General features: G+C 36.3%; 1 protein-coding gene across 1 annotated transcript in view; it reads right to left on the reverse strand.

Annotated features, from left to right (window-relative positions):
* LOC141437097 (band 7 protein AAEL010189-like) overlaps window positions 1–11,432 on the reverse strand; it is a 57,985-nt gene extending 46,553 nt beyond the window's left edge. The window contains exons 1-4 of the mRNA XM_074100323.1: window positions 11,343–11,432; window positions 10,835–10,944; window positions 4,408–4,480; window positions 2,684–2,766 (exon numbers count right to left, since the gene is read on the reverse strand). Of these exons, the coding sequence (XP_073956424.1) occupies window positions 2,684–2,766; window positions 4,408–4,480; window positions 10,835–10,944; window positions 11,343–11,391 (315 nt within the window). The 5' untranslated portion in view covers window positions 11,392–11,432. The remainder of the gene's footprint in view (window positions 1–2,683; window positions 2,767–4,407; window positions 4,481–10,834; window positions 10,945–11,342) is intronic.
* Window positions 11,433–22,247: the final 10,815 nt, after the last annotated feature.

Raw genomic sequence — 22,247 nt, forward strand, 5'->3', positions numbered from 1 at the left:
TGCGTAGTGAACTTTTCACTTTGTTCGTAGACTTCGAAAAGGCGTTCGACAGGGTCAAGTGGACAAGTATTTGGCATGCGCTAAAAAGAAGGGGTATACCAGTTAAGATCATAAAAATTATCCAAAATCTTTATATGGGCTCCTCTTGCCGAGTCATGCATAAGGGACAATTGTCAGACCGGGTACCGGTCACGGCGGGTGTGAAACAGGGTTGTTTGTTGTCGCCATTGCTTTTCCTCATTGTCTTGGATGACGTGATGCGCAAGGTAACAAGTCAAGAGAGGAGAGGATTGCCTTGGGTAGATGAGGGGGGCCTCGAAGACATAGACTTCGCAGATGATCTTTGTTTATTCGCAACATCACGAGAGCATATGCAATCCAAGACCAACGACCTCTCCGAATACGCTGCAAGAGAGGGACTGCGCATAAACTGTGAGAAGACGAAGGACATGCGGCTTAACACCTCGGATGCAGTGCCGATATACATTAACGGCGGGGCCGTTGAGCAAGTTGGCCAATTCGCATATCTGGGAAGTGTGGTCGATCCGACCGGGGGAACGGATAGCGATGTTGAGGCGCGCATCAACAAGGCGCGGGCGGCGTACGCGCAACTCAAACCTGTGTGGACATCCACCGTAATAACTCGACGCACTAAGATCAGAGTGTTTAACTCCAACGTCAAGTCAGTCCTATTGTACGGATGCGAGACATGGTTCGTAAGGAAGGATATCACCGATCGTTTGCAGGTGTTTATTAAAAAATGCCTAAGGCGTATCCTTGGAATTTTTTGGCCTCGAACTATCTCAAACGCAAGACTGTGGCAAATGACTGACCAGAAGCCAGTAAGCCGGGAAATTATGATAAGGAAATGGCGATGGATTGGACACACGCTTCGAGGGTCGAATGATCACCTGCCCAAGCAGGGTCTCCGTTGGCAATCTACTGGCAGAAGACGGCCAGGACGTCCTCGGACCACGTGGAGGCGATCAGTTGAGAAGGAGGCTGGCTCAATTGGTCTCGGCTGGGAAGAGCTGGAAGAAGCCGCGCAAGATCGAGCCAAATGGAAAACTCTTCTACGAGCCCTATGTCCCTAGTGAGGGATAACAGGATCACATCATCATCATCATCATCATCATCATAGGTATATTAATTTTATACCTTAGGCTGCTATTTACTCTTAAACTACCAATAATTCTCGAGCAATCTTAGCCGCTATAATTTTCGTTGTAAATTTGATATATTTACTACCATTCTGAAATTTTTCAAATTTTTCCACCCAACAGTTTAGATTTTGGGAGGGGGGGGGGTAAACAGTTAACCTATAATATTGTAAACGGTTGTCGTTGTAGGTAGGTATACTTATTTGAAAACTTGCACGATCATAATTAAACAACAGTTCAGTTAAGACGGCATTAAGCTATTTCTAATGCGGGCGAGGCCGCGGTTTAAGGCTAGTTACATATAATCTTTATGTTTTAACAGACTTCAAAAAACGAGGAGGTTATCAATTCGGTTCTATTTTTTTGTTTGTTACCTCAGAACTCCGTCATTTATGAACCGATTTGTTTTTTTTTGGCGTTCGTCTAGGAATGATTTCAATTAGGACCCATAAGAACCAAATCTGTATATGATGATTGGATCTTAAGGAAATCGAGGGAACGCTTCAAATATTGTAGGGACACCTATGATAAATTTAATATATTTAGTAGTAACTCGTGCATCTCTTGAAAATTATCATTTGGTGAAGTGAAACAAATGCTCAAGACCACAGTTGACCATCGGAGTTACTACCTCTATAGGACCGTGGCATACTTGCTCAGGTTGGCTGCTGCAACCTGACATGCTCTGTACGCCACAGAAAAACCAGCGACCAATAAACTTGATTTTTAGGGTTCCGGAGCCAAAATGGCAAAAACAGAACCCTTATAGTTTCGTCAAGTCCGTCTGTCTGTCTGTCCGTCCGTCCGTATGTCACAGGCATTTTAATCGAAAAGTACTAGATGTATATCAATGTAATTTGGAGTACAGATGTCTTGTAACAGCCGCTTTTTAGTTTTGTAGTTAAATTACAACAATAAATATTTATAGGAGGGAGGATACACGTAACAGAAATTAAAAAAAAATTTAACTCGCATCAACGCGTGGCACATAGTTCGACAGCTCTTTTGAAAAGATAGTAAGGGTTCTCAAAAACTTTTTGACTAAGTGAAGACTTCCGGAAATAATCACTCCCAAAGTAGCAAAAATTGTGTCCCCCCTCTACCTTGTAAACCATTTGTCCAAAAAATATGCAATAAATATGGAAAGGTAACGCTTAATAAATACTTTCAACGAAAATTGGTTTCAACATGATTGGATATACCGTTTTTTGAGCTATTGCCGAAAAACTGAGCTTCTCAACAAAAGGACGTAAGTGCCGTGAAGATACGCTCTTTTTCTGGTAATAGATTTTTAGACTGTAGTAAGTGTTTTAATTGTTTTATAACACACATAACATTACTTGATTTTTTTCGTAATGGCTACGGTACCCTATCTTGGGCGTGTCCGACACGCTCTTGGCCGGTTTTATTCAAATTTCGAGTTGAATGTTTGTAATGTATGGATGACGTGGTGTGTGAGGCATAATTCCATTGCCTGTCACGACTTGATGACTCTGGCGGTGAAGAAGTTAACGCTTACTGACCTCTTGAGGCGGGATGTCATAGGTGCGAGTGCGCAGGTCGACGCGCGTGTAGACGTCAATACAGGGCAAGATGAAGAATATACCTGGCAAAGGCAATAGTCGTAAAAAGAAAGAAGGTCGTAAGGGCGGTAATTAAGGCATTACGAACGAGAGTCTATTAGAAGCCCGAAGTCGAAGACTGAGGGCTTTAATGAGTCGATGTTCGTTATTCTAGTACCGCCCGTGCGACATATGTTTTTCGTCACATTTGCGAGTAAAATTGTATATTAGGAACAGAAAAACGAATATTTTTTCAAAAAATACCGATACCGCTAACTGCGCTCTTGCCCCCCCCCCCCCGCAGCATGTGCCCGACGTGCCTACACAAAGCGTCCAATCGATGAATGTAAAATATGAAACAACACGGTGCCTTATTCCTCACATTTCACAGAATTCCGAATAACAAAGCCATCGGATCGCAAGCAAACTCACTTTATTGAACTTACAGAATTTTATTTACTTACATCTAACACAATTCAGCGATTTCCGTACGGCTAGGGCTTACAGATAAATTGAAAAGGCGGTGGAGTTATGTCCAAAATGAGAAGTTTATTTGCTTGCTTGTATTGTGCCCCTGCCTGACAATTCGCTCTTTGAAATATAAAAAAAAACCGGCCGAATGCGTGAATGCGTCTCGCGCAGCGTAGATTTTCTATTAAAAATGCGACAAATTTTCAATATTAATTACTTATTTATTACTCTATCTGGGGCAGAAGATTTGGATGACGTTTTTATTTTGTAACATAGTTTAGTTTATAAATAGTTTTAGGCTTGGATGTCAGATAGTATTTATTGCTTTTCCTTGTTATTTCTAAATAAATATCTCTATCTCTATCTAAAACTATTTTAAGAAAAATGATTTTTAAATCGTTTTCTGTAGTTATTTAATTATAATACAATGTTACGAATTCAATAAAAAATAAGCAATAAGCTTCATTTTGTCTTTGAAAGCTTATGATGTGGATGGTTCAAGTTGCACTTTCTACGAAAATTACGGCTTTCACGATTTACGCGTGGTTATTGGCTAATCAAATTTGATTTGGACCCGCAATCTGACATAAATATGTCATTTTGATAGTTTTGACACTTTACCACTTCACCACAGATAAAAATAAAAGAATGCTGGTGCTCTACGCTCTACATACCTACGCAAACAGATAATGATATAAATAAGCATTGGCGTGACAGAACTAGATGTCCTCATCAACCTAATCTTTGTTATCTTTTAATATTTTTTAAAGTAAGTACTAATGCGTATGAAAAAATATCAGATTGACTTACGACGCGCAAAATCTTTGTCACTAACCTGTCATCTTGTAATAATTAGCATTATGATAATTTATTTATTTATTTGTTGCTGTTTATCTCACTGCCTATATTTATTTTAGACGTATATTATATTATGTACGATGTAATTATGTATGTATTCGTAGATGTATTTCTGTTACGTTTTAATTTTCTGATCTAATTTTGATGCAACACCTGTTGTAAACTAGTCCTTCCTTCTTTCTGTAAAAAAGGTTGCCTGGAAGAGATCGCTCTTAAGCGATAAGGCCGCCTTTTGCTTACCTTGTAATTGTTTTCTGTATCGCTTACTATTTCTGGTGTACAATAAAGAGTCTTGGTATTGTATTGTATTGTATCGAAAGAGTTAGATTTTTTATTTCCAATCTGCATCTACTTACCTGGTCCTTTAGCTCCCCCGGGAAGGAGTCTACCGAGACGGAAGATGACAGCCCGCTCATACTCCTGCACGACCTAAAAACATCTTACCATTAGCACTGGGGGGCTACTACGAAATTCGAAAATCGAAGTTCATATCGTACCGTCCCTCTCACTCTCGTATTACATTATATAGCGTTAGCAGGAAAGCAAGATTCGAAGTTCCATCTATGCATTTCGTAGTACAGGGTCTGTTTGAAATATAGGTACAGTCGAGTTCATAAACTTGTGAGCAAAAATTTGATCAAAAATATCTGACTACGCTTCTACGCGGTTAACAATAGAGTCGTGTTCAGATATTTTTGATCAAAATTTTGCTCACAAGTTTATGAACTCGACTGTACACAGGGCAGGATCAACCATGCACCATGTCGGAGCCTAAGCACATCTTAGACCCCTTTTCAGCCGTTGCAGGGCAACACTTCCTTTCAAGTTCAATAAAATCAACTGACGGCGTGTTGAAAAAAGTAATAATATATATGGTTATAGAAAATAATGCACATGCCTCAAAATGGATCAAAAAACCGGCTAAGTGAAAGTCGAACTCGCGCAAGTAGGGTTCCGTACAGTCAGCAGCTCTATACACGGGCCGAGTGTTCATGAAGATATAAGTATTTACTGGAATAGGTTTTGGCTTGGACGCGTAAGTATGCGTTCCCGCCCGCGATTCTTTTAGCGTACGAGTATTTAGGAGTACGGCGGCTGACAACGTTCCGCCAACTTGGAAACAAGCGTTTATGTACTTTTTTTACTGAAAAATTTATAAAATTTGCTGACAGTCCTAAGCCTGTATGAAGTATGAAGGGAAGTTTTTAGTCAGTATTTAATATACTTAAGTTAAAATTAAAAAAATATGAAGTGTGAAGACTGAACTGTGACGTGGTATTCGATTCGATTTTGTTCGATAATATTCGTAAAACTACTAAAACTAGTACGATGTATACGCAATCACGGGAGCGTATTTACGGGAATCATGTAGTTTACGCAATGAGTCAATTGAGTTAAGTACTCGTAGATACTCGTGGACCTAGTCTTTGGATCTAGTCTTTTTGTGGACGCGTACTCGCAAGACTCAGCCGCGTTTTGCCTAGTACGTCTCACCTCTACAAAGTTGCAAAAATATGTATACACGGCCTTAATGTTAAGTGCATAAAGTCGTGTATAGGTACATGTTTTTGTAACTTTGGCCGTGTCGATATCTTTGCCCTTGACTGCACTATCAACCACAAACACGTCAACACCCAAGATGCCACAGTTGCTAAGCCGTTACTATTTCTATGGTAACTAAGCATATCAACATTTTCACAGCACATCAAAATATAAATATATGGGTAATAAATATTGTTATTAAATAATCATGTGTTCAATATATCTTTCCGAGGCAAAACTCTTTATAAAAAAATAGTAAATTCGATGAGAGAGCGTTTACAAAACGTGCTCAATGCTGAAGGGGTTTACATGCGATTTTGAACGAAGAAACCCAAAAACCCCTTACATAATAAATAAGTATTTAATTTTTAACTTCATCATCATCATCAGCCGGAAGACGTCCACTGCTGGACAAAGGCCTCCCCCTTAGAACGCCACAAACACAACCACACATTCTTAATTTACTATTTGAGGAAATATGCTATATGTATATGTCCTTCATATGCCCTATTATTACGTATACGGCCTATAGCATGTAATCTAAGCTGGAACTGTCTATTTTTTATAAAGAGAATGTTTTCCTTTTAAGTGTATAACAATGTATTATTGTGGCAAGGAAGGGCCCCGCCTATGACCGTTAAAATAAAATAAAACCATTCATAAAGTATGTCCTAGTTGTATTTATTTTTTAGCTATGAGTCAAAAGGTATATTTAAATAATTGGCGACCTAGCAAGTAAGTAAAACAAATTTAAATACATAATGTATGTATACATACTATTACCGGGTACCTAAACATCAAATTGCATTCCGCACAGGGTAATATAAGGAGCTCGAAGCACTAGATCAGGTTGGGGAAAGTTTTGAGCGCGAGTTAAGGTTCTATCCCCGTAAGTCTTCGTGTGCTTTATAAAGTACAAATCAATTGTAAGAATAACTGCCGAATGAAATACTACCTATACTAAAAACTGGAATTCAAGACCAAATAATCTACGACAGATAATCACTGTTAAATCTCTCAATGTCACTTCTGTCACTGTCAAATAAACTTTTCAGATTTCGCCAACCTTTTTTAACAGTGATCACCAAATTCTATATTGATTTCGTGTCTGATATTTTTATGCGCAAGTTGTCTCCGCGTGGTTTCTGGAATTTTGCTATCAAGTTGCAAAAACTACAATCACCGTACAAACGTGAGGAAGAAGAATATATTTATCTTTAATTTAACTGACATTGGCCTAAGCCTTAAGGCCGCCAATGAGGGGAATAATAATAACCTTTTTTAATATGATTCCTTGTATTGTTATGAAATAAAGATTTTGTGAAAAAAAATATTTACTAACTTATTTTCAACTCTCATCTAGCATTGAGACAATTTTATTCTAAGGAACATAAACCGGATAAGGTTGCGTTGTTCTACCACAGTGTAGTCCTGAATATTTATTTTACTCCGTTTTTTCGTATTTTTTGTTATGGCCGCAACAGAATACATTATCTGTGAAAATTTCAACTGCCATGGTTTATGTTATGAGATACAGTACAGCCTAATGACAGACGGACAACTGAGTCTTAGTAATAGGCCTCATATTAAATCACAGGAAAGGAATTTCAAAACGTTAAATGAAATATTTTTTAAACAGTTTTAACCACCATATTTAGCCACCATAAACCCCATAAAGCGCGCGACACACTATTACTCTGCAGTTTTGTTGATTAGCTAAATGTATGTAACAAATTAAATCAAATATTAGTTTGAATTTATCTTAATTGTAAATTATTGCACCAAATGTTATGAACCTGTGTATTTCCAGCTTTCGGTACCTGAAATTAGCCTAGCTAGTTTTTATCAAAATTCGACAATAGTTATATGCTTTAAACGTCTATTTTTCCATGTTGTTCAGATATATTTGATATGTTGACTGCTTAGATATAGATACCAGTGATTGTTTGACAGCTAAGGTATCAATGACTTAGTTAGGAGTGTAGAAATTAATGAATATCAACTGTTCAGGTTTTTGTGACACGTTGAGCGCTCACAAGTAAATACTTTTCAATTTAAACGTTTACCTGTCTTTGAGCGCCTGAAGTGTATAGCGACTTCTGATGTTGACTTTACCATTATCTATCTATACCTACATCATTAGAGACTCATTATTATTATAAACTTTTTGTCGGGAAAATATCACGTTTGTTGTATGGCCCCCCCCTTAAATATTTACTTTATTTTAATTCAATTATTTCTTTTTAAAGTGACTATACCTACGACTAAATATTCTGTGAATATTTTAAGCGTCTACCTGGTGCCGTTATTAATATCGAGCAAAGCAAAAAAATCACATATGGAAGTCCCACTTAAATAATGTATTTTTCTCAAAAATGTCCGTAAAAGTTGACATTATTCTTTACATATCAGAATCACCCTCTTGCATAGTTTATGGTCAGCGAAAAATTAAAAAGTTCAAAAGATTGCAGGCGCGCTAGCTCGACAATAATGAATTAGCGCGCCTGCAATCAGTCACATTTTTTTTAAAGAAAAAGGCCATGGAAATGTTGGCACAAGTCGTATACAGCCAAGTCTAATGGCCGGTATCAGATATTTTGTAGGAACTCCGGACTTTTTCTATTGGGTCTGAAATAGCTTGTGGTGTTTTCGGTGGAAAAATACACCTGCAGTTTATTTTTAATGAAAAAAGGCGGAAAAGCATAAGAAAAATATTGGAATAAAATTAAATTTTATAATATATTTTGAGAAAAAGTTAATTCTATTTCAGAATTATTCACCATTTTTGAGAAAAGCTTTATATTAGTCTCGACTGGAATAGTAATTGCTGGCTTCGTATTAGTTAAGCGGACTCGCAAGCTCGTCCGTTTAATACTCATACTCAGCCAGCAATTGCCTACTTCCAGGCCACGACAATAATCTACTATTATTCTGTTTTTAGTACTTATTTGTTGTTGTAGCGGCAACAGAAATACATCAATTGTGAACTGTCTAGATCATTCATGTCATGTCATGTCATTTCTGTTCATGAGTCTGTCAGACAGACAGATAGACGGACAGCGGAGTCTTAGCAATAGCGTCCTGTTTTTACCCTTTACGGAACCCTAAGAACCAGCAGTTCTGAGAGTTACATCATTAAAATGATATTGTAACGGATAACTCACGTCTTAAACCGAGTTTAGCTCGACATGTTTCGGGCTATTTGACGCCATTGAGATTAGTCGTCATCCGAATTCTAACCGGGATTGCGCTTGGTCGGTACCCTCGAGTTGGAAAACAGTTTTAAATAGCCTTCGATGTTAGGTATTTTTTTGTAACAGAACGGAAAAAATAATGGCTTGCTTGCTTGTTTGCTTGCTAAATTAAAGAATGCCAATCAATGCATTTGACGAAAACACAAATGACATCTTAAAAAAATCCCAGGTAATAATTTGCATAATAATAATTTATCAAATGATTAGTTGGGAAATGATATCAGTGCGAAATGTTGAGTTGGGAAACGAAATTTCGCCTAAATAAAAATATGGGATAAATAGTTTGGGAGCTAATAATTTGCTAAATAATTTTCGCCGAAACATTAGTACACCGATAAATAGTAGATTGTACAACGAGAACATAAAACGGGGCATTTTATTTTACATTTCATTTTTAGGAAAATGGGTTTAATGCTCGAGTTTTACACTGCTTTTCATTTCGATTGAGAGGAAATTAAATAGCAACAGTGGAAACAATTGTTCACATACTACTAGGTACCTTTTATTTTTCATCAATTAGAAGCCCGACGCCTAATTACTCGAGTATGTAATCCCCTTACGGCCCGTGATACACACAATGATTTTTATCACATTGCGAGGAAAAAAATGCAAAAAATGAAAGTATTTTGTGTCTTAACACTTCGGCAAACACAGCTCGGCAAAAGAAAGACGCCAAGAAAACAACTGAATAAATTAACGGCTACCCGCCAATACAGGAGGCTACAACAAAATTCGAAAATCAAATTTCGTATCGTACCGTCCCTCTCACTCTCGTATTAAATAATATTTGCGTCAGCAAAACGATACGAACTTCTATTTTGAATTATGAATTTCGTAGTAGTCCCCCTGTCACTTTTTTCGAGTCTACCAGAGATAATGCTTAGCTAATTACTCCAACATTATAAAAAAAAATTACTAAAATTATTGCAAACAATTTGATATAAATTAAAAATATAAAAATAAAGTTTTATGATGCGTGGAAATTTTTAAGGTGTTAAATTGGGTTATAGCTAAGTTTTAAATAAGTAAATAAAACGCAGGCTTTTTCTTCGCCCAAAGACTGAGCCTTGCAGTGCAACGAGGCAACGCCGCTAGCGTCTTAGGCACAATGCCCCGCGCTGCGCTGCCTTTGGATGAGGAAGCCCGTTTTAGTTAATTTTATATGTTTTTTTATTTTTATTTTTATGTAAAAATTCATTAGTTAAATAAATACGTGTAAGATAAGTATAGAAGATTATAAGCCGACTTAATCATGACATGAATAAAACGTTGGCTGACTTGAAACCTATTTAGTCTGAAATGATGTACTCGTACCTACTTACTTTTTAAAACTAAAGTCATAACTCCCTTATTGAGAAGAAAAATCATACGTAAATCAATAATTCCCGCGGGAACAATTGAGACCATTGTCATTTAGTGTACAGGCATGGAATAACATCATTGACGAGTAAGTGTGATGAAAAAAAATATTTCAAAAATATATAGTTTTCTTTTTGTTTGTGGATGTTGACAGCTGATTAGTTACCTTGGTCTTAGATGAAGATTTAACTTTATGCATTAGAGCATAAAAAGTCATTTTATGTCGCCTAGATACAGCATAAATACCAACTTTACGAGCATGAGAAGTGAAAAGTTTATTTATGAATATGGTAACTTTTTTTAGCCCTAAGGTCCCTGCTAGTAATGAAAGCAAAGCGGTAGGTACCTAGTAAAAAATCCAAACAACCAAGAAAAGTAGAAACACTCCAGCATTGTCATTTTAAAGATCAAATATCTCAAAAACCATTATTAAACTTAGATTATAATTTAAGTCAGCTAAAAACCAACTTAAATAAACTAGGTTTTTATTATAAATAACTGTAAAAAAAAACATTTGTTCGGGAGATGATACCACAGTCAAACACAAAAACAGCGGTCTTTAACAATCCTCTTTTGCGTTGGAGGTTCAAAAAGGCTGAGAACTGATTTAAAAAGGAAACTGTCTTACCTTAAAACAAACGAAAAGCGAAATCGGCATAGTCAGTATTACCACCACCCATGATAACGCCACCAATAATTTTCCACACGTTTTAGATTCAGATTCATTATCATCGTTGGCTAAAACAAAATGAAAACAATTAGTAACACAGTCTGTATTCGAAAAGACCTAGCTTGAATAAAATACGGAAGTACAGATCCAAGAATGTCGATGATAACAGACTTTAAAAAGTTAGATTTGTTGTTATAAACTTTGCAGTTTTCGAGAGTGTATCCAGGGAGTTTTGCCACAAAATTTTGAATTTACACCTTCGATTTACACATATTGTTAATTTTTAAAAGTTTTCAAATCACTCAATCACCATTTCAAAACTTGCAAATTATATCGCTGTGAAAAGTAAAAGCTATATTTTCCGTATTTTCCTCACTGAAACCCCGGGAGATTGGCGCAATTCAAATCACCTAACCACAATTTCCTGCTTAACTTCTTAGAAACTTAGATCAAATAAAAAACCAACACGTAGTGATGGTAGTATGCAGGTTCTGTCTGCTTGACATCTCTAACATGTCGTCAAATTAACAACGCAACTGTGCGTGATCGGCCGCAGGTATCCACTGCCGTCGCGGCAGTCAATCGACCCCGCGCTCAATTATTCACATGAGAATATGAAACGTGTTACACTATTATAATAAAAGATTTAAACTTTAATCGACTTACTATCGACAACGACCGTGGTCGACTCTGAGTATCGCGCCAGTGTTGCTTCGTCAAAGGATGGGTATACAATGATGGCTATATCGGCCGCTCGCTTTTATATATGCTGTACGCCCCCGGTTTCCTTGCAGCAGGTCAGATGCGCAGTGCTAGGCCCTCCCACTGACCTTCCAATGAAAACTACATCATCCAGGCTGAGATCCTTTTATCTGGGGGCACGGTAGTGCCCCCGCCAAGTCGAGCAAAACAAAAACAAAGGCACGGCCGTACCATACTTTCTCGAAGCCATTCAGGCTATTTTCAACATCCTGTAATTTTGTTATGGACAAAGCTAGAACCCTGAATTTTCAGGTACCTATAAGGCCCTATAGAGTAGAGTTCTATGGACTTCCCTCGGTACTGACAAAAATAACCGACTTGGTATAAAATTGCATCTCAAAACTTTTTAGCAATATAAATACTGCGTTGCGCGACTTGCAGCTTTTTGCATGTAATGTTTTTGATGGCCTATTAACTTGGAGTGGGTCGCCCTTTCTCGAGATTCATGGCGAACGGATCTAAATATAATATTTAATCATTAATTTTTCCATTCCAAACTGTATTACATAATTCTTGAATACCGTAAGGCGCTTACAGTGGCTCAGTTTAATTATTAAACTCCCACTCCTTTTTAGCATGTTGACGTAACCAATGGGACACAAATATCAAATACACACACTCTTTCAACCTAGGTACTTGTGCTAAATACGAGTGAATCAAAAACACTTTAATTTCACTTTTCTTTAATTTTCACTTTCCGTAACCTAACCAACAAAAAGTTGGAAAACCCCTGACTTTGTCATTTCAAGGTTCAATATCTCATAAACGGTTGAACCGATTTTGATAGAAAATGTCTAAGAACCACCGATAGAAAACTTATAACACCCCTCTTTTGCATCGGCGGGGGGGGGGGGGGGGGGGTTAAAAAGCGTAATAAATGATCTACATTAACTACATTTGACCCGTTGCATGGTTCCCTTAAAGTTTAAAGAAAACAAAAAAAAAATAACCCAAAATGGAACTGACTTCAAAAAACTTGAAAAATAGTTTTCTACTAGTTTGAAATCCGTGACTCGGCACGAGCCAGCAGGAGTGACCTTATAGTCGTCTTCCTCACCTACGTACTATATTTTTGGGGCTTCAATCACTTCTGCTGGTTCGTGCTGTGGCACCGACTTCAAACTATAGTCTGTTCAATATAGGAATGGACAGAAGGAAAAAAGGCTCTTTATAATGCACGCTTTAGGAAATCATTTAATAAATAACATTTCTTTAGTTTACGGTCTAAACTTAATTCTGATCAAAATATCCAAAACGTCAATATTAGTTTGACTTATTTATTAACTAACTTTTGCCCGCGACTCGGGTAACGTAGTATTTGTTAATTGCTATCCCGCGGGAACTATACAATTTTCCGGGATAAAAACTGTTCTATGTCCTTTCCCGGGACTTGTACAATATCTATACCTCATTGGGATGTCCCAATTTTTGACAACATATAATAAATCGAAAACCATTTGGAGAAATAGGCTTCGTGAAGCGTTTTCAAAAATCAGATTCCAAAAATGTGATAAACTGATTTAAATAAACAAAATTTAAGTAATGACCCTCATTTGACCCCTGGAGTATCTCGTCACAAAGGCAGTTATAAAGCAGGTCTACACTCTTAAGCAAATTGACAGTTTGAAATGTTCCTGTCCTGCTTATAATAGCAAAGAGTGACAAAGATAGAACTTTAATCACATGATGCGCAACTGGCCTTAAACAGTTGTCATTTATCGTTAAGTCCGAAGTGTATACGAGTATTTCCAATGTATTTTTACAAATTAAATTATTAAATTACTATGTTACAAGTAAATACAAAAGAATTTAAATATAACATTTTTAAAAGATATCTATTTACTATCACACCATTAAATAAACAAAGGAATAATCGAAGCTAAAAGAAGAGAAATAAAATAAAACTATTTGTCATGGTTCATTTAGGACCCTAAACCGTGCTTGAATTATTGTCAAATTGTAATGCCACAGATTATGTTATTTACGACCTGAATTTTTCCAGGCAATGGAATGTGGCTGTCTCACTGTGACGTCATCCAGCGTATTTCGTAAAAAAATTATAAAAAAATAAATACTTAGCCAAATTCAATGAAAATGAAAATGGTATCTTAAAATATCCTATTCCATCCAAAAATAAGATAAAAACTATAGGTTATTTTTTTTGGTGCATCCCAATTTCACCTAAATCGGTTCAACGGTTAAGACGTGAAGTGGTAGGTAACATAAAAACATACAGACTTACAAACTTTCGCAATTATAATTAATATTAACCAGATTAACTTTGATATTTTTCATATCATAATTTAAAAACAATAAAAAACTTTTCTTATTTAGTTAAAAACAGAAACGTCTTCCTATAAAATACATACCTAAATAGGCAGTGGTAAAGAACATTCTGCGAGAAACAGAACGTTTATAATATTGTTAACTCAAGAAAGTAACTGTAAATTATTTATAGTTTTTAATCGCTTTGTGGATTAAAATATGATGATCTTTAATCATATAAGAATAGTTAACTTTTCACAACTAAAGCACTGCACCAAATTTGATGAAATTTGGAATGGAAAATGCTTGAACTTCATAGCAGAAACTAATATAGAGAATAGATGAGCGGATGAGTCCACGAAACAGTTATTAAATTAGGTAAGTATAAATATAAATTGAATTAGTATTATGTTGCAGATGTTTATGGGTGGTGGTGATCTCTTACCAACAGGAGACCCACTTGCTCGTTTGTCATCCAGTCGAATAAAAAAAATATGTAGAGAATTACGTATTAACGCTCTTCTAGAAAGCAAGAAAAAAATACTGAAGTTTTATTTCCTACATTTATCCAAGTTTTTTTTTGGAAAAATAAAATATTATTTAAAGAAACATAAATTACTGTACTAAAAGATTACGTAGCTCACATTAGCCAATGAGGAAAAAAACCATTTTTGTGAAAAGTTAAAAAAATCATATCTCAGAAAATAACAAAGATAGGAAGCTAAAACTTACAAGAAATATTACTTGTCAATGAGGGCTCTTATTAAAAAAAAATACAGTGAACGTTTGGTGAAAGGGCCGCTTTTCTATGCAAACATGGCTACGCTCTTTCAGCTTTCTATATATATTTTTTCTTTCTTTTTGTTTCATTTGCTCGTTCGGAACACTTCTGATGTCGTAAGATAGGACTTAGAGGGTCGGGATCCGACCATGACATGATCAATGTGGGCATAACAAGCGGGATTCGGGCAGAGAATGAAACTATTTTGCAGAACTAGCAAAAGTCCACTAATTGTGGTCAAGATAACACCAAAACAATACGACACTCATTTACTGAAATCTTAGAAATGCAACTATTATAACGATTCTCAGTAATTTAAGGAAAAGCCTAGTTAATAATAAAGAAACGCGTAACAGTTCCTGAGACTGTCGACTCGGGCCAGACTTCTTTTACAAACTTACTGTTGACGATCGCTTTTCCCGCGTCCAGCAGGGCTAGACAAGGCAGGGCAAAACTTGAAGTTCGTGTCGTGCGGACCCTCTCGCTCTCGTATTAAATAGTATAAGTGTCAGAGGGACCTTACGACACGAACTTCGAGTTTCGAGTTTCGTAGTAGCCCTGCAGATCTCAGGCTCTGTCAAGCACGCCACGCATGGCAACACTGGCGTTTCGTAAGTGCTATAATGCCATTCCTTAATAGGCCGCGCATGGTAATGACAATAAATTTTAAACTATTATTGAAACAACTTTTAAAACCAAATAAAAATCAGGATTTATTTATTTATTTCAAAATGTACACTTAATTTTATTATTCTATACGACCTAGCAGTATGGCCTATAAGACCAATATCCCTTCCGAGCACTCCGGGGAAAAAGAGGACGAATGACAGCTGCTCTGCCTCTTATAACCTCCGCCCCACTGGAACGCGCCTTCATGTCACGTCAGTTTGCCGCCATCTTCTGGGTTGCCATCTAATAATATATATAAATACAAATAGCCGAATTAAGCCGTTTCGAGATCCCCGAAATATATAGGGTGTCCCAGAAGTACCACGTCACAGTGACACCAGAGGTAGGCCCGCTCAAGAAGAACCTAACCAACCTAACATGACCCCAGTAAAAGTTGCACGATTTTCGAGTTATTACCGAAATAAAGATTTTTGGGGATACTCCTCTTTGTCTTGACATTTTTAGTACCAGCATCGACTTGGAGCTCTGAGTACTTAACAGTTTTTTATGTGTAACGAATCGTGAATAGTTATTTCAGAAGTGCAGTATGTTATTTTGTCAGTAACTACCTTAAAATGCTGAAAAAAACTTCATTAATCTTAATTTAAGTTGTCTCCAAAACATGAATTTCATCTTTAACCATCAGCCATGAACAAAAAATTACTAGAAACGAAACAAATAAATAACGTCAATAATTTAGGCATGTTATGCAGATTCAGAAATGGTATGACACATGTATCTTACTCCAATAAAGTTAGGCATTCTTATCACTTTAGCGAAGCCCTATCGAACCAACTTAAAACTGGAACTCCGAAAGCAGTCCCTGCTAAGTGGTGCAAAAATGCTGTGTACAGCGATGGCTCATCTATTATCTGATACAATTATTTTGCCAAATGCACGAAGGCTAAATATTAATGTTTGTCTCCCTTTTCAAGGCTAGGACCGGATCCTAAAGAACCGGATATAACCTAACCAAAAAAAAGTTGGAAAATCCCCAACTTTGTCACTTCAAAGTTCAATATTTCAAAAGCGGCTGAAACGATTTTCATAGAACATGTCTTAGAACCATCGCTAGAAAACCTGCTTTCAAATAAAAAAAACGCATTCAAATCGGTTTACGCGTTTAAGAGCTACAGTGGCACAGACGGACAGACAGACACACATAGCGGTCAAACTTATAGCACCCCTATTTTTGCGTCGGGGGTTAAAAATGTTAATTAATAGTCTAACCAACAAAAAGTTGCAAAACCCCCAATATTGTCACTACAAAGTTCAATATCTCAAAAATGGCTAAACCAATTTTGATAGAACATGTCTAAGAACCATCGCTAGAAAATCTGCTTTCAAATAAAAAACCGCATTCAAATCGATTCACCCGTTTAGGAGCTACGGTGCCACAGACAGACAGACATAGTGGTCAAACTTATAACACCCCTCTTTTTGCGTGGGTGGTTAAAAACAGGTATATCTTTCATTCATTTATTATAATAAATTCAGTTCACAATAAATGTTCAAATTGTCTCCCATGGACTCTGATGCACAAAAAACATCGTTTAATAAAATTTCGGCTCAATTTTCGTAAACTGACTTCCGATATGGTACGGGCCGCGTCAAATACTCGTTGCCGCAATCCTTCTTCAGAGCGTATTGGTTTCGCGTAAACTTTGTCTTTTAAACATCCCCAATAAAAAAAAATCTAGTGGGTTTAGATTAGAGGATCCTAGCCTTGAAAAGGGAGACAAACATTAATATTTAGCCTTCGTGCATTTGGCAAAATAATTGTATCAGATAATAGATGAGCCATCGCTGTACACAGCATTTTTGCACCACTTAGCAGGGACTGCTTTCGGAGTTCCTGTTTTAAGTTGGTTCGATAGGGCTTCGCTAAAGTGATTCCGGCTCCAACGAGTTCGATGAAATATGGTATGTAGGGGTTATCTCTGGGAAAATGATTGTTACCGAGTTTTATTTTAGCCCGAGCAAAGTTTGGTCGCCCAGGTACTAATATTTGAATAAGAATATTAGGATTAGGTAAGAAGCTCGTATGTATTGTATACAGGGTGATTTCGGGGTCGTGGAGCAAAGAATGAGCATCAAACATCCTTTTATCAAATGATCACAATAGGACAGGAATAAAGGTATTATATACTTTAGTTTGTTTTGTACAGCAACAAAAAAAAAACTGGAATCAATGGAGATTATGGTCACCCTATTTACTCTTTTAATCTTTGTTGTTGTTTTTTAGAAAAATATGGCTCTGTCCATTGGAGGACAATTTTGCCAGTGTCTAGTAGGTTTTGCCGTTGTACGGTAAAAAAATCTAGAAAACGAAATACCTATGAGAGGTAATGGTGGATGAACGATGGCAGCGCGACTCCTTTCAATCTTTATTTTTATGTTGATTGACTTTGACGTAATGTGACATTATTATTCATAATTAATTTCTTAAGTATTCGTATTCTAGCAAAGATGGTTAGATTCAAAAAGGTTGGAGATTAAAAAGTAGGGTGACCATAATTTAAAGTTAAAAACTATTAAAATAAATGACTACCCATAAGACGTTTAAATTAAAGCATAAATAGTTCACATCGCAATCAATTTACTGAGTCAGAAAATAATAGTTGGAATCACGAACCCAAAATCTACGATTTATAGACAAATAGACACAATACAAACAAACCCTTAAGTATACTCGTACCTACTTCCCACGCTGGTTTAGACAGAATGCTAAGACAGGCTTTGTTATTCAGTGCTTTGCAGAAAGCTTCGCAGTTTCTTAAAGGAATAGAATCTACCTATTGAGCGATGTATACACGTGGACCGATAAGCGGTAAGAATTGAGCCCTTTATTTTTAGGGTTCTGCAGCCAAAATGGCAAAAACGGAAACCTTATAGTTTCACCATATCTGTCTGTCTGTCCGTCCGCGGATTTGCTCAGAGACTATCAGTGCTGGAAAGCTGTTTTTGCACGAGCATAATAATATAGTAATACTGCCGACAAAACGGTAAAAAAATATATATTTAAAAACAATTTTTTTTTTGGGTTCCTCCCATAGACGTTTTAACCCAGTGGGGGTATCGTTGAATAGGTATTTTAAAATATTTGGGGGGCTGTTTGCAAAATATTCCACTTTAAAGGGCAAATTTTAATAACAAAGTGGTTACGTAACCCTTAAATCAAACAATTGAATTTTTTTAATGTTTCAATGTTACAAATTACCTACCCTCGACAATACATTTTTTGGATCTATTAATCTACTATAAGCTAAACGTACACCAGTGCTCGTCACTGTCCTAATAGTTGCCATCTTTTGTGCCAACTTGTGAAATAAGCAATTTCAGCTTTTCCCGAATTTTCCAAGCTAAACCTAAAGCGTACTATCACGAATAGTTAATACTATCTACACTACCTACACTTTTTAGGGTTCCGGAGCCAAAATGGTAAAAACGGAATCCTTATAGTTTCGCCATGTCGTGTTTCGGCTTTGCTCAGGGACTATCAATGCTAGAAAGCTGTAATTTTGCACGGATATATATGTAAACTAAAAAAAAAAATTTTTTAGGGTACCTCCCATAGACGTAAACTGGATGTTTTTTTTCTCATCTAACCCTATATTGTGGGGTATCGTTGGAAAGGTCTTTTAAAGCTTTGCTCAGACGATTTTTCGATTCAGCGATTTGTTTGCGAAATATTCAACTTTAAAGTGCAAATTTTCATTAAAATCGAGCCCCCCCCCCTCTCTAAAGTCTAAACCGGTGGGTCGAAAAATTTGAAAAAATCAGGATGGTAGTAAGTATATCAAACTTTCAAGGAAAACTATAACGGTTAAGTTTGCTTGAGAATTGTTATGAGTAAATAGCAGCCTAAGGTATAAAACTTACCTAAACTGTGGAAGATTCCGTATAAAATACGAAATCCTTAGAAAAATATTAATAGTAATAATAGTAGTAGCATTTATTTACCACAAAGTTTTACATTATATATATTGTAGTTTGCCAATGACCACCACACTAGGAAGAGCCTGTCTCGTGAGGTTCAAAAAATATTACTTATTTTTTTCCTAATGGTTTTCATACCATAAAAAAGTATCCAGTAGATACAATACAAATAACAGCCATAACATGCATATTGTAATTTGAACTTAGAACTTCTTGTGCTATATGTCACACTTATTTTTTAATACTGCGAAAAGCCTTACCTTGGGGTCATTAAAAAGGTTGAACAATAAACGTATAATTTATTATAACTGTTATTAAACCTTTAAATATGAATTTAATTAAGATTTCTATTGTTTCTATTACATAAACATAAATCGATTTGTTAAAAGTTCATTCAATTTAACAAATATTTGTTCCAACTGTACAGGCAGCAAGAAAAAAAAGCAAGAGGAGCGGCTTTCGTGCAACGAGGTTGCATACTTTATTAAAAGATCGGGAAATTTGACATTTTCGAAATATTTCGTTGTCATGTAATTTAATAGGTATCGATATATTTTTAATATCAAAATTTTAATATAAGATTGTAATCAACACATTTGATCCCTATCTCTCGCTTTTTTCGTGTTAAAGTGAAATGACAGAACAAAGTAAAGTTAAAATATTTGGAATTCAGTGAGTAGACCCAACACTGTACTCAGCATTTAAAAAAATAATTAAAAAGTCACTTTGTCTCACGGAGTGAGCAAAATGCGATTTTGCTCACTGATTTCTCATAGAAAAACCTGCCTGTTTGAGGTGCTGAGGTGAAAAGAGTATTTATGATTCAGAAGCGCTGCATAAGAGCAATATTTAACATTAAACAGACGGAATCATGCCGCCCATATTTCTTAGAACATAAAATTCTTACTTTTGCATGTTTGTATATTCTAGAGATTAGTGTTTTTGTACATAAACACAAAAATATTTTTATTCAAATGCAAGGCATGGGCACTCGTGTGGTGCGAAGCCAGTATAAACACAAATTGCATAAGCCTCCTGTTAGACTGGCTTTGAACTTATAAAATTCCTATAAGTATTATGTGTATTATCATTTATAATAAATTAAGTGTTTTCAAGAAAAAGACAAAAAATTGGCTTGCAGAAAAATGTTTTTATTGTATTAATGATTATTTAAGAATGACATCTATCTAATATTTAATTAAGGGTAAATTACACTTGAAGCCGTGGTGGCCGAGTGGTTTGACCTATGGCCTCTCAAGCAGAGGATCGTGGATTCAAACCCCGCCTCGCACCTCTGAGTTTATCGAAATTCATGTGCGGAATTACATTTGAAATTTACCACGAGCTTTACGGTGAAGGAAAACATCGTGAAGACACCTGCACAAACCTGCGAAGCAATTCAGTGGTGTGTGTGAAGTTCCCAATCCGCACTGGGCCAGCGTGGGAACTACTGCCCAAGCCCTCTCATTCTGAGAGGAGGCCTGTGCCCTGCAGTGGGACGTATATAGGCGGGGATGATGATGATGAAATTACACTTAGGCTAGGGTAAGGTGTTTCATTTGTGTTTTAATTGAATATCTGACATTTAATTTGACTGACATTGTAAATTGTATTAAATAATTTGTAGGTAGGTATATCAATCAATTGTGGACATTTAATTTTGATGTTAAACTTATAAATGTTCGCTTGTTCTTTGCCGTTTCCTCGGTCTCGGCGATACGCTACTGAAAATTTGGCGTCAACTTATGAATAGGTATTGTATTTTAGTACAATCCTAACCTTATCCTAACCTGTTGTAATCGTGGCTCGCTCATTAAACTGGGATGTCCCAATTTTTGACAACATATAATAAATCGAAAACCATTTCGAGAAATAGGCTTTGTGAAGCGTTTTCAGAAATCAGATTCCAAAAATGTGATAAACTGAATTAAATAAACAAAATTTAAGTAAGGCCCCTCATTTGACCCCTGCAGTGTCTCGTCACAAAGGCAGTTATAAAGCAGGTCTACACTCGTAAGCAAATTAACAATTTGAAATGTACCTGCCCTCTTTATAATAGCAAAGAGTGACAAAGATAGAACTTTAATAACATGATGCGCACCCGGCCTTAAACAGTTGTCATTTATTGTAAAGTCCGAAATGTATAAGAGTATTTCCAACGTATTTTTACAAATTTAATTATTAAATTACTACGTTACCAGTAAATACAAAAGAATTTAAATATCGTATTTTAATAAAAAAACATCTATTTACTATCTCACCATTAAATAAACAGGAATAATCGAAGCTAAAAGAAGAGAGATAAATAAAACTATTTGTCACAGTTCATTTAGGACTCTAAGCCGTGCTTGAATTATTATAATGCCACAGATTATAATTAGGTAATAGAAAAATGACATGAATTATTCCTAATTTAATTATAATCCGGAGTACAGAAATTCGTCGAAGAACTAAAGTCACTGACATAGTTCGAAAAATTATATTTAATTTGAAGTGGCAATTGGCAGGCCACATCGCTCGAAGAACAGATATCCGTTGGGGGAGAGGAGAAGTCCTCGAGGAGCGGCGACTGGAAGACAAAGCGTTGGCAGGCCTCCCTCCAGGTGGAATGACGACATCGTGAGACTTGCGGGAAACCGGTGGATGCAAGTGGCGAGTGGTCGTTCATTGTAATTTATTTGTATTGTAATATTCTTGATTATATGTATGTTAGTATGTAAGGTATTTATTGTATGGGCCCAAGTTGCCCGAAATAAATGGATTTATTACGAGTAATATTATTATTGTGGCGTTTTAAGGGGTAGGCCTTTGTCCAGCAGTGGACCTCTTCCGGCTGGTGATTAAAAATTATATCGCATCCATATTCATACGTATTGCCTCTTTTAAGCACTTAATAATGGTCACGAAGGTGAGTACTTAAAAAATAAACATTTTTCTTTTTCTTTTGCGGAGTAA

The sequence above is a fragment of the Choristoneura fumiferana genome, chromosome Z (genome assembly GCF_025370935.1).
Source record: "Choristoneura fumiferana chromosome Z, NRCan_CFum_1, whole genome shotgun sequence".
NCBI lineage: Eukaryota > Metazoa > Arthropoda > Insecta > Lepidoptera > Tortricidae > Choristoneura > Choristoneura fumiferana.